At 44.0% G+C, this 13,410-nt stretch overlaps 1 protein-coding gene across 1 annotated transcript in view; it reads right to left on the bottom strand.

The window, feature by feature from the left end:
* Positions 1 to 13,410, bottom strand: part of adgrb3 (adhesion G protein-coupled receptor B3) — a 1,012,398-nt gene that overhangs the window by 6,345 nt on the left and 992,643 nt on the right. Inside the window, exons 29-30 of the mRNA XM_041188763.1 lie at positions 5,034 to 5,069; positions 4,414 to 4,518 (exon numbers count right to left, since the gene is read on the bottom strand). Coding sequence (XP_041044697.1) covers positions 4,414 to 4,518; positions 5,034 to 5,069 — 141 coding nt within the window. The remainder of the gene's footprint in view (positions 1 to 4,413; positions 4,519 to 5,033; positions 5,070 to 13,410) is intronic.

Below are 13,410 nucleotides of genomic sequence, written 5' to 3'. Positions count from 1 at the left end.
TGCAGAAATACCAGCGCTCTTGCTTCCTGGCTTTCCTGGTCCCGGGTGAAATGCACAAAGTTCTGTGTCTTTGTGAAGATGGGGTCCATGAACATCTGGATACACCTGTGCATGGAGGCTTGCGAAATCCTGCACAGGTCACCTGGAAGGAACCAAAGGCATAAAAATTAAGCATCGTGGTCATTTTCACGGCCACTGGCAGTGGATGCCTTCTATATCCGCTTGGCCAAATCCTGCATCAGGTGGCATAAGTGACTGACTAGTTCACTTGGCAACACTGGTTCTTGGTCATCTGCAGGAATGACAAGTGCCATCCATGGACCCTGGGTCTAGCAAGTTGTCCACATGTGATGGCTCGTTGTGTCCACATGTGATGACCTTCAACTGCGGGCGCAGGAGGCCCTGCCTCACTCTCATATTAGTGGTGTTCCTCCGAGTGGCGAGCCAGGCTCGCCAGTGCAACCTTCTCTTTCTTTTCTGCTCCCTGTAAGCCATGAGGAATACCGCTAAATCACCATGCTCCATGATCCTGATATTCTACTCCTGCAAGATCAAAGAGAGAGATGCGTGAGTTAACAGGCGTCCCAAGGACTTCTCTTGGTTAAGCGTCCGGCAGCACCTCAAGGCCGCTTCACACATGCTGGAGAGTGCTGGCCGCCACTGGATGACCAGTGTGTAGTGCACTTCATGGCTGTCTGAAACCCCACCCACCTCCACCTGACCGAATGGCAGCAGCTTTGCCCATTGGACTGCATGCTGTGCTCTCAGCTCAGGCACAGGCATTCTCCTAACCCACACTGCAAGGCTGCACTGTTAGCTTGAACCATGATGGATATTGGTCCAAACTTTAATAAAGATACAGCTGTGAGCACCTCCACCAGTGACTGCGCCATGGCCAACCTTCACAAAGGGATTCTACAACTTGCCTAGTCAGCCAATCGCTTTGCTGCCCCCGAAATGCACATTAATTTACAGACTGTGCCCGAAGGGTGAAAAGTTCTGGAGCATTCGGTGGCACTTTCAAGCTTTTATGTTGCTTGAGTGGGCAGAAAAGCTTCAGAGGCCCGACTCCAAGCATGTCAATGGAGCTGCTGCTGAACGTCTCAGCTGCGGAGGAATGGTCACTTTTGACAAGCTTTTCCAAGTGCATGGCCACTTCCCTAACCACTCCAAACCCCCCATCCCCGCCATCGGGCCCAACTGCACTGGACCCTCGCTCCAGTACTGCACTGAAAGCAGGCTGGGAAAAAGCAACTTGCCCGTGCCCCCTCCCGAATGCGCAGTGCCTCTTCCTCGATGCCCTACAGGTGATTCTATCGAGCACTGAGCAAGGTTGTGTGCAATCACCTCCGAGTTCCCCTCAAAGTTCAGGTTGCCAGGTGCACAACTTTTAAAGGCAGTAGTAAATCACGCCATTCTGAAGTGCTTGGTAGATTTGATGTGGGGGGACGATTCCGGCATGCGGGCACAATGAAGTGATGCAAATGCATTAAAATTAGGTTCCTGACATTGGATGATGGGAAACATAGACCGCCATTGACGGGTGGAACAGAAGATCGCAAACTGGTTTCAAGACAGTGTAAAACCGACTTTTGGTCTTCTCGCCATATTGTCCACTCACGCCAACCAAACATGCCTGCCGCCAATGAGAATGGACAATTCCAGCCTATGAATTTTCCATTAGGTCAAATGACACTGGTCTTGAGGGCTAAAGTTACAAAACTAACCATCCAGCCTCCTCTACAATTAGGTGTGGAACCTGGGGCTCATGATGAGAAATTTAAATGGGAGGGGCAGGGATTGCACTCCTTGGACTGGAGGAAAATCAACATTAGGAGAGAATCAGCTCAGTGTGGCAACATGGTACAGCCTTGGAATGTTCTTTAATTTTTAGCACAGAACTGATAAAGGCTTCGCCTCGATCAAGCTGGGTTAAAATAAAGCAGACACTGTAGAGGGTTTGGTGTCCAACAGCCGCTATTGTCAGGCCTTCTTTCCTGGACTGTTGCTCCAGGGACCTATTTAGGGAGAGGAGGAAGGCCATTCTGCCCCTTCAGCCTACTCTGACGTGCATTTCTTAGCATATTCACAGGATGTGAGCAAAGCTGGTAAGATCAGCATTTATTGGCCATTCCTCATTGCCCTTGAGGTGGCGGTGGTGAGCTGCCTTCTTGAATATAACCAAGTGACTTGCTAGGTCATTTCAGAGGGCAGTTAAGAGTCAACCACATTGCTGTGGGTCTGGAATCACATGTAGGCCAGACTAGGTAAGGATGGCAGATTTCCTCCCCTGAGGGGCATTAGTGAGGCAGATGGGTTTTTACAGCAATCCAGTAGTTTCATTACTGATTTTAATTTGTGATTTATTGAATTAATTGAATTTAAATTCCTTAGTTGCCATGATAGGGTTTGAACTCTATAAGATCACCAGCCCAGGCCTCTGAGTTACTAGCCTAGTATTGTAAACACTATAATTGTGCCCTTATTCAATTAGATCATAGCTGAGCTATATCTTAACTACATCCTGGAGGTTACCATTGGCCAGAAACTGAACTGCACTAGCCATATAAATACTGTGGCTACAAGAGCAGGTCAGAAGCTAGAAATCATGTGATGAATGACTCGCCTCCTGACTGCCCAAAGCCTGTCTACCATCTACAGGGCACAAGTCAGGAGTGCGATGGAACGCTCCCCATTTGCCTGGATGAGTGCAGCTTCTACAACACTGAAGAAGCTTTCACCATCTAGGTGAAAGCAGTCCGCTTGATTGGCACCACATCCACAAACATTCATTCCTTCCACCACCGACGCACAGTAGCAGCAGTGTGTACCATCTACAAGATGCACTGCAGGAATTCACCATGGCTCTTCCAGCATCTTCCAAACCCACGACCACCATCTGGAAGGACCAAGGCAGCAGATAGATGGGAACACTACACCTGGAAGTTTCCCTCCAAGCCACTCACCACCCTGACTGGGAAACATATTGCTGTTCCTTCATTGTTGCTGGATCAAAATTCTGGAGATCCCTTCCTAACAGCACTGTGGGTATACCTACACCACATGGACTGCAGCAGTTCAAGAAGACAGCTCACCACCACCAGCTCAAGGGCAACTGGGGATGGGCAATAAATGCTGGCCCAGCCAGTAAAGCCCACATCCCGTGAATGAATTAAAAAAAACTCTCCACCTTGGTTCTGTAACCCCCTAATAACCTTGCCTAAAAAAATTACAGATGACAATTTGTCCCACATTGAGGAACGCCACTCCTCGTCACTAATAACAGTCTCCAATTCATAAACAAGCTCTATGAACTGCATCAGTTGTTCCTTCCAAAACCCACTGGTGACCAGTCAAATACATTGTTTGAAATCAGTGTAATCTTCCTATCATCTCTGTTTCACAGCATGTCTGATTATCACTCACTGGGAGAGTATATGGAGCCCTTCAACAGTCTCACCTCAAGGAATAAGGATGAAGAAGTCACAGCAATGACATATGCTTACAATATAACAATGTATGTGGCTGACTTAATATGCTAATATCATGCCAAACCTAATATAAGTGTACTTCTCAACTCTTAAAGAATATTCCAATGTCCTGAAATTAAAATTAAAATTCTTAGCCTTGTTTTCAAATCCTTCCATGGCCTCAGCCCTCCCTATCTCTGTAACCTCCTCCAGCCCCACAACCCTCCGAGGTATCGGTTCTGAACTCTTGAGCATCCCCAATTTTAAATACTCTACCACTTCTGGCTGTGCCTTCAGCTGCCTGAGCCCTAAGCTCTGGAATTCCCTTTCCTAAATCTCTCTGGCTCTCTCCTTCTTGAAGATGCTCCTTAAAATCCATCTTTTTGACCAAGCTTTTGACCACCAGTCCTACTAGCTCCCCATGTGTCTTGGTGTTAAATTTTGGTTGTTAACACTTCTGTGAAGCATCTTGGAAGGAAGTTTTACTATCTTAAAAGGTACCTTAAAATATGAAAGTTATTAATGACAAACTCCTTTCTTTATTCTCTCCCTTTCTGCTGATATCTTAACCTTGATCCAAGTCACATCTCCTACCCTCTTATTACCCATGATGGCGCCCTGACCTAACTCTTCACCTAGGTTTCTGCATCAAGTGTTGAAACCTCTGGAGCACAGAGTTACGAAACAGAGCTATGAAGTGGTACAGTGAGATAAGGTAGATGTGGATGTAGTTGTGACGGGCACACACATTCAATGAAGCCGATGTACTTACACTTGCACTACCCCTCTCATACCCTGTTGCTGAGACGGTCCATGTTTTTTCATTCTTTAGAAACAAATAGAAGAAGCTGGTAAGTACAGCTGCACATTATGGATTGTAGCACACTCTCGACTGTGAAAGCCTTTTTTTAACATGTCCAGTTGAAGTTGAATTTGTACTTACTACACTGCCTGTATTTGGGGGCTCACGGAACCTGTCCAAAGTCTGGAATTTTTGATTTAATTCTTGAAATAGTTCCATATGTCGCTTTCTTGTGTGCATGACCTTCTGTAAACCAAAGACATGACACAATAAACCTTCTACTCTATTGTTTCACGTGAACTTACTCAAATCAGCTAGGTATATTCAATGAAAGAAATCAGCTTGCCAGCTAAAACATAAAACAGTGAGTCTCTTCAACTTTCTTTAGGATCGTGACTGTAAAATAATGGTCGGTGTTAGGAACAAGTTTCTCCAAACCATATATGCTTTTGGAATGACATTACATCACAGAAATTGGAGAATAAGTTATCTCTTAACAGGAAATCTTCTGACCTCTCAAATTCCAGTGGGAAAATGACTGGAAGAGGCTGATGAGAATTTACGAGAAGGTGAAGGATGCTCTCGAAACAGTCACTGAGAGCTAGACATTAAAGCTGTTTTATCCATGTCACATTCTCAAACTCATCTACTGAGAGAAATCTTGGTGAGAGCCTTGAGTTGTCTGGCAATTGCATGCAGGAAAAATGAATACAACGTCAAATACTAAAGGTTAATTGCATTTTCACATCCTGTAAACTTACTTCAAAATCCAGGTCTGAATAGCGGGACTTTCTTCTCTGTAAAACATTAAAGGATTCATTAGATTTCTTGGGTGAGGTTTCAAAAAACAATTAGGCCAAATATATTTTCTTCCTGCTTAAAGTAAAAATGTTTTGAGCAACTCTCTGCTTTTGGGTTGTCAAAAGAATTGTGCCAGTTCTCAAATTGTTAGGTTCCACACCAAGAATGCAGATTGGAGAATGGGGACTTGTGGCACTCTTGATTTTTCTGGTCAACACTTAAAGGAAATTGGCCACATTATGTCCACTCTTTGATTTGAAACCTTGAGTGAAACTCTGAACCTGGGGTAAAAGTTCACAAATACACACACTGGGGCATCAGGACAGGGAGACACCAGATTGGCACCCTGATTGGATTGAATCAGTAGCTCTTAGCTGGGATGGTAGAATATGCCCCACTACTTGAAACATCCTTGCCTCAAACAGGCAATCACTTACATCAACCAAAAAGCACTAACCATTACCCATTTCCATCATTGCCAATTTTAAAGTTGCCGACTATAATGTCTAAAGTTCTCGCCTTAACAACCGTGCTTACAGACAAGATCACATCTCATTTAAATGCACTGAATATAAAAGTAATCACTTGTTGAATCTTTGTTCTGTGCAATAAAGTTTGTAATGTGCAGATGTAGAGTCATCTGAAACATGAACTCATCTGTTCTTTGCCGCCTTGACCTGCTGTGTTCCCGCAGTGTTTGAATTTTGATCGACGTTTCCATTATGTCAAATGTGCTATAATGTGAGTTTTAAATGTCATCTCTCTGGCAGTCTTTAAAACTGTAACAGAAATGATTTTTCACTTTATTAAGGCAGCCACGTTATACCAACCAGTGCGCAGAGTAGGCCAATCACGCTCGGACAAGCACCACTGCGATCAGTGATGGGGATTGTATAGGGTGCTACACTCCAACACTCAGAGCAGTGAACCTGAGCACTTGTACTGAGGGCAGTGAACACGCTAACATGTACTCAGGGAAGTGAACATGCTAACACATGTAGACATGACAGTGAACTCACAAACACCTGTACACAGAGAAGTGGACACATTAATATATGTACTCGGCAGTGAACATGCTAACACGTACTCAGGGCAGTGGACATGCTAACACGTGCACAGGCAAATGAACAGTCTAATATGTGCTCAAGGCAGTGAACATGCTAACATATGTACTCAGGGCAGTGGACATGTTAACATGTCCTTGTGAATACATTAACACATCTACTAACTCATAATCAGGGAAGTGAATACGCTAACACATGTAAAAATGGCAGTGAACACATTAACATAAGTGCGCAGCAAAGTGAGCACACTAACACAGGTACTCAGGACAACGAACACCTGCGCTGTTATGACCATGTGAGGAAGGGTAAAGATGACTCCTCTGTTCTACTGCTCCAAGTCTGACTGTAACAAGGGTTTTTTGTGAGATTAGAAGGATGAAGTTATTTACTCACTGTCTATGCTGAACTATTTATGTGCTTGTTTTAAATTAACTAGTCTGACAGGTGCTCTTGAGTTTAAAACAAAAAGAGGTTAGTTTTAATTGAGTTTAAAACCCAACCAGATAAAGGTATTAAAAATATTTATGAGGTTAACTTGTGTCTTGACCTTCACAACGCATACAAACAGCATGCAAAATTTACAAGTTATACTGTAGGCAGTTACTTCTTAGCCAAATTAAAATTCAATCCTGAAAGGTAAAATAATTGAGGGCAGAATTTTTCGCTCAGTGTGCAGGCACGTCCGCCACATTTGAGCGTAAAATAGCACATGATAACATTGGGTGAGCATCCCAATGTCATCGCGCACTTGTGAGATATTTTGGTCAGCACACGCTAAACTTGGAAGCACACCCACCGACAATTAAGTGGGCTATAAAGCCCATTAACAGCACAATTGCTGCCGATCCAACGTTATTGTTGGCGAACGGGCGAATCGGCCAGGCGGCCTTTGCGTTTTTCAGGAAACCTCATCCAAGGGTGGGATGAGGTTTCTGAAATTAATTTTAAAAATTAAAATGCTTGGACAGAATTTTGATCATATATATGTTCCAGTGACTGATTCTGATGCGTGGTGGACATTTTTTCAGATTTTAAAAATCTTTAATTTTTTTGTATTTGAATTCTTCAGCCCCCTGAGGCAGCTCTCTGCCTTCAGGGAGCTTTCATTTTGCGTTCCCCTGCGCCCGTGCTGACTTCAGCACTCGCCCTCCTCCCGTCCCCAACCCAGGCAGCGCTGATCATATCAAGTGCATGCATCACACTGGCTGGCCGCAATTGGCTAGCCAGTGTGAAATCGCGATCAGGGGCCAATTGCGGTCGGCGGTCCGTTTCCTGACTGTTCTCCTGGGCCCACTGAGTGTGCCCACTCGCTGAGCTGGTAATTCAGGCCTAAGAGTTCACTGTTTATGAATCCTTTGCCGGTATCTGTGGCTGCGGCAGAAATTTTTCATGGTGATCTTGAAGCTCCAGGCGTGGAGTTGAGGCCCATGTAAAACTGCAAATGCTGGAGACAATTTCTTTTTAAAATGTAATTTGTCTGTTATATGTTATTGCAATGTCTGTAAAAATCTGATAGCTAGGAAATATTTTGCTAGGAACTAGTGTGTTATGTGATAGTGTTCCAGGGGGCCACATTTCACAGCTGCACTAGAGACTGAAGTGATAACCAGTTCAATCTGTTTTTTCTTTTGAACCAGATAACATGGCAATATTAAGCATACAGGCCCAAATCTATTCTGTGCCTGTCTTACCCAACCTTCTGACTCAGGCTGAGTGAGATCCAGGCAGCACGGCTGTCTCCGAAGTCCAGCTTCACAGTCCAGCAGAGTTGAACTGAGGGAGGACATGCCCCCTTTTTTACAGCACTTTTGGGAGGTGGGAGGGATTGGGGGGAGGGGGGGAGGTCAGACATTCAGAGAGGTTGTGGGGAGGTGGGGGTGGGGGGAGTGTCAGACATCGGTGGGGGAATGGGTGGAGGTAGGCTCTGGGTGTTTACAATAATTATTCAGACGTTAGAAGAGGATTTAATTTTTCTGACTGTTTATTGGTGTAACCCTGTTGGAGCCATCCGAAGTTTGCGTTTTAATTCGCATTTTTGGATGGTTCTCAGTGCGGGGCAATTGCCCAGAGGAAATTTGTATTTCTGGGCAACTGCCGTACAAACCCTTACCTGTGAAGTTCCAAGGTGGATTCCCCAGCTCATCTTTGAGGTACCCACCAAATCTGATGCTGGGGAGCTCGGAAGTTATGACCAAAAGAGTTTCAGATCTTTACAAGCTTAAAGTGTGATTATTAACAACATCTGGGAACCAACAGACAACAAAAACACACAATATGGTGGCAGCGAATGTCAGTGAGTAAACATAAAGCATTTTAAATTAATTTAGTGCTGAATTGGAAAACTGACCCACATTAGCGCCAGAAAAAAAACTTAGTGGGTTTCTGCCTGTCCAGCGAAGCGGGCCCCACTGCCATTTTACGTGGGTGGGCCAATTAAGGCCCACCCAGCGTGACGTCCAGCTGGAAGCGCTATGCGCTCCCTGTGCCTGGGGGGGTGGATTCCCTAAAAGCGAGAGTGTGCTCTTTCGTGCATGCACACAAAAGAGCACACATCTCCCTGAGGCTAAGGCTCATACAGAATTACAGCATTTTAATGGGAAGAATTTTTGGCTCGGCAAGTGGGGACAGGGCCCGCTCGCTGACGCCCAAAATGACGCGGTGATGTCACCACGTGTCATTTAGATTTTCAGCTTGGCGGGCACGCAGCCAAAGGCCTATTAAGTCCTGTTATAAACTAATTGAACTAATAAACTGAGCTGCCCGCCAAATCTTAAGGTTGGCGGGCAGGCGAATTGCCCAGGCAGCCTTCATATTTTTCATGGAACCTCATCCACCGCTAAACAAATGTGGAGAAACAGAGACAATATTCAACCTACACTAGGGATGGAAAAACAGAAAAGACCAGCAACAAAACCAGAAACATCAATATCCAGAGAGACAACATTAACATCAACAGAAAATGACAGAACATTTGCAACAGCAAGCACAACTCCTGCAACACCAGGGACAACCAAATCTACAAGATGGAGGCACAACATCCTACCACCTAAGTGATAATCATGATTAATATTTTAGAAAAGAATACACACTATAAAAGACTCTAAGGGGTTCAGTTTACTTTCAAAATTAGATTGATAATCTTTAGTTTATAAAAGTTAATGACTGGAACAACTACATTGATAGTGGCATTATGTTTTAAAGAGAGCGAGGCTTTATATATTATTGTATTATCTGTAAATAGCTAGGAACTAATGTGTTCCAGGGGAGTACATTTTACAGCTGCACTAGAGACTGAAGTGATGTCTACATAATGGGCAAGATTTTTCGCTTAAGCGTAAAATGATGCACAATATTTTGGTCGGTGGCCATGCGTGGGAATCGATAGCGCCCACCGACAATCAAAAGGCCTATTAAGGCCATTAACAGTGTAATTGATTTAAATTTCTCGCTGCCCATCCAACATTACGGTTGTTGGGCAAGCGAAAAGGCCAAGCGGCCTTTGCATTTTTGCAAAACCTCATCCATGGATGGGGTGAGGTTTTGATCCGTCATTGAAAAAAAATTTAAAAATTCCATCCTAATTTCTAACATGTCCCTGCTCATGTAGCAGATTCGTTTAAAAAACCTTTGTTTTTAGTTTTCAAAAATCTTCATCTCCCTGAGGTAGCTCTGTGCCTCAGGAAGCTTTTCCAGTACACACCTGTGCACATGGGCAAAGATGCAGGCTCGCTCCCCCCCACCACACAGGCAGTGCTGAGCGGTCCGACCCCGATCGCTGGTGGCAGTCAGCTTCCCGGCCACTCCTGCCCACCCCCCCGACCAACGAGGGAAAAATCCTGGCCAATGAGTTCAATTTGCTTTATCTTTTGAACCAGACAGCACCTTGTGGGATGAAGCTGTCATGATGACGTGACTTGGTCATGAGTGATATCAATCTGTAATTTCATTGGCTGACCAAACATATATTGAACTGTTTAAAAAAGACTTTTTGAAAGCAAGAAAGACACTGACTTAAAATGGGTGCCGCAAGTCCCCCGTAAGATTAGTTTCTTTGCAATCAGCACATAAATGGTTAAGCACAGACAGTGAGTAAATACCTTCATCCTTCTAAATTCACTAATTACAGTCAGACTTGAGTGGTACACTATGGGAGTCAATTTTTACCCCTCCTCACGTGGCTGTAACAGGAACTTGGGTTCTAGTGTCCGGAATTTGAATCCAGATAACGAGAGCGATTTGAATCCAGACAACGTGAGCAATTTGAATCCAGATAACGAGAGCGATTTGAAACCAGACAACGAGAGCGATTTGAATCCAGACAACGAAAGCGATTTGAATCCAGACAACGTGAGCGATTTGAATCCAGACAACGAGAGCGATTTGAATCCAGACAACGTGAGCAATTTGAATCCAGATAACGAGAGCGATTTGAATCCAGACAATGAGAGCGATTTGAATCCAGATAACGAGAGTGATTTGAATCCAGACAATGAGAGCGATTTGGTGTGGGAACTAAAATCCCTAGACATAAATTTAAGAGTCCGGTCGAGACTTTCTTGTGCACAGTACTATAGTACTAACAAAAATGTCCACATGTGAATACAGTGCCTTTCTAGGACAAATGGAAATCACTTTTGAGGAGTTAAAGATTCTGTCCATCGAGGTTTTAAAAAGTATAGCTCAGGAGTTGGAGTTAAAGGTTCACCCAAAAGCCAGGAGATTTGAAATGTTAAAACTGGTGGCCGGAAAATTAATGTAAATCTGAGACAAGTGAAAGCGAAAAAAATAGTTTTGTGGAAATACAGTTACAACAGAGATAAATATAATTACAACTCCAAGCATTGGAAAGTGAGAGAGGAGAAAGAAGAAATGAAAGAGAGGAAGCTTTCCAAAGAAGACAGCAGGAAAGGGAGATAAGACTACGTGAACTGCGCAGGGAGGTGGAGATAGCTGAGACAGGCTGGGATATAATACTCCCGAAAAGTCAGGAAACAGTCTGGAGAGACGGAAAAGGCTGGAGAAAGCTATCGGGAGGCTGCCATAGTGCAGGGACCCGTGAGAGGTTCAAAAGTCCTACAGGGATGATAGAACCTTGAGGGCTGGAGTAGCTAGGGAACAGCCACCTGAATTTTAAAAGGCTGAAGCCAGACTAGTAGCAGTAAAATGGGTTAGGATAGAACCTATGGGGGTTGAAGTAGCTAAGAACAGCCAATTGAATTTAAAAGGCCAGAAGCCAGTCTAGCAGAAATAAAAGAGGTCCATGAAGGGCCAGTAAAGATTAAAAAGGATGAAGGAAGAGAGCCAGTGATCTGGTTAGCAGACACCTCCATGGCAAATTTAAATGGGGACCAGGGAAGTTCCCAAAGAGACCAAGAAAGCGTGAAGGTGATGCCCCAATCAGTTGAAGGGCTGCAGGGGCATACAGCAGAAGCTGAAAATCCACCTGGGGGCAGTAGCATTCTAGGGGACATGGAACAGGTTGTGGGGGGAGCCTATTCCCTTAACAAAGCAGGAAGGGAAGGGAATATACCCCAAAACACTTGTGGATGCCACAAGGGAAATAGCAGTGAATCCCATGCAGGGTTTACCACTGATAAGCAAAATGAACCAGACCAAGTTTTAAACCTCAAGCAGCACAGTAGTGTTGATGGAAAATTCACCAAAAGTGAAGAGCCGGATGCTAGTCCAGAATTCCCACAGGGGGCAAAAATCAAACTATAGCCCACTAACCTCCTAGAAATCAGATTTGTACAAGATCTTCGTTTGAGCTACTAAATTCACAGGTTGTAGAGGTGGACAGTGAGGTGTTAGAACTGATTGGAGAAGTCAAGGCCAGCAATCGGGGACATTTTTATTTGCATACAGAGAGCCACTGTGCTAAGCAGCATGAAGGTGGAGCCAGGAAGAGGCACAGAATACCCCTACCCTACAGGTGACCAAGAGCAGCTTGGCTGTTACCAGCAACCCGAGAGCTAACAGCCAGGTAAAGGCACCAAAACCTATGGGCGATACTTAATCCGGGGTTACAACAGAGAAAAGGCACAGGATTTCTGACAAAATTATTTGTCATACCAAAAGAATTAAGCAAATTTAGAAACCTGATGCAAGTCTAATCTGTTCAAATGAAGAGAGGTTTTGTTTATGGCCTGTAAGAGAAAAGCAATGTTAGGAGCATGTTATCCAGAGCCTAACGCAGTTTAGGATTATCTGGCTATCAAAACCACAGTAGAGCAGAACAGATGCAATTAGATTAGGAGCGTGAATAGGCGTGCATGTGTTAGTTTTAATTCTCTTAATACTTGGACGTCTGTAATGAATTGGTCATTGAAATTAGTGCTTCACTAAGGTAAAATTAAACATAGAGTTTCCGATCTTTACAAATTTAAAGTGCGATTATTAACAACAGCTAGGAACCAAAAGACAACACATAGCATTATCTTTTCCAGAAGCCAATGATTTTTGCACCTGAGGATCTTTTTGATGAAAAATTCTCTATCTCTATGCTGGATTATAAAACTGTAAGGGAATAAGGTCTTAACTTTAGAGAGAAGAGAAGGGAGCTTCATTGCTCCTTCATTGGTAGCTTTTCCAGACTGCTGCTGTTTCACTACCTCACCTGTATTCAGCCATTTTAAGTCAGTGTATTTTTTGCTTTTTAAAAGTCCTTTTCAAACAGTTCTATTTATGTTTGATCAGCCAATGAAATTACTGATTGATACCATGCATACACAAAGCATAATTGTGACAGTGCAGAGAAGTGAATACATTAACACATTTACTCAGGGAAGTGAAGCCTGTTTTGACCTCATGAAGTAAAGGCTTATGGAGTATCCTCCTCAAATTTGGCTGCCTTCCAAAATTTGTTGCCATTTTCTGCCTACTCCACCAAGACATGCAAGCTGTGATCCTCACCAGTGGAACCACCACCAGCCTATCCCTGTGAAGACTGGGGTCAAACAAGGCTGCATTACTGCACCAACCCTCTTCTCTATCTTCTTCACTGCAATACTGCATCTCACCTCCAGTAAATAACCCATAGGCATGGAGATAACCTACAGAATGGACAGGGAACAGTTCAATCTACACCGCCTTCAATCCAAAACTAAAATCACGCCAACATCAGTCATTGAGCTTCAGTATGTAGATGACACTTGTGTGTGCACTCACTCAGGTCATTGTTGACTCCCTCTCTCAGAAAATGGGCCTTTTACTAAACAACTGGAAAACTAAGATCTTCTTCCAATCAGCTCCTACAGCAAAACACCTCCCCCAT

The sequence above is a fragment of the Carcharodon carcharias genome, chromosome 5, assembly GCF_017639515.1.
Source record: "Carcharodon carcharias isolate sCarCar2 chromosome 5, sCarCar2.pri, whole genome shotgun sequence".
Lineage (NCBI taxonomy): Eukaryota > Metazoa > Chordata > Chondrichthyes > Lamniformes > Lamnidae > Carcharodon > Carcharodon carcharias.
The sequence above is the reverse complement of the archived record's forward strand: the minus strand, read 5'-3'. Positions and strand labels throughout refer to the sequence as shown.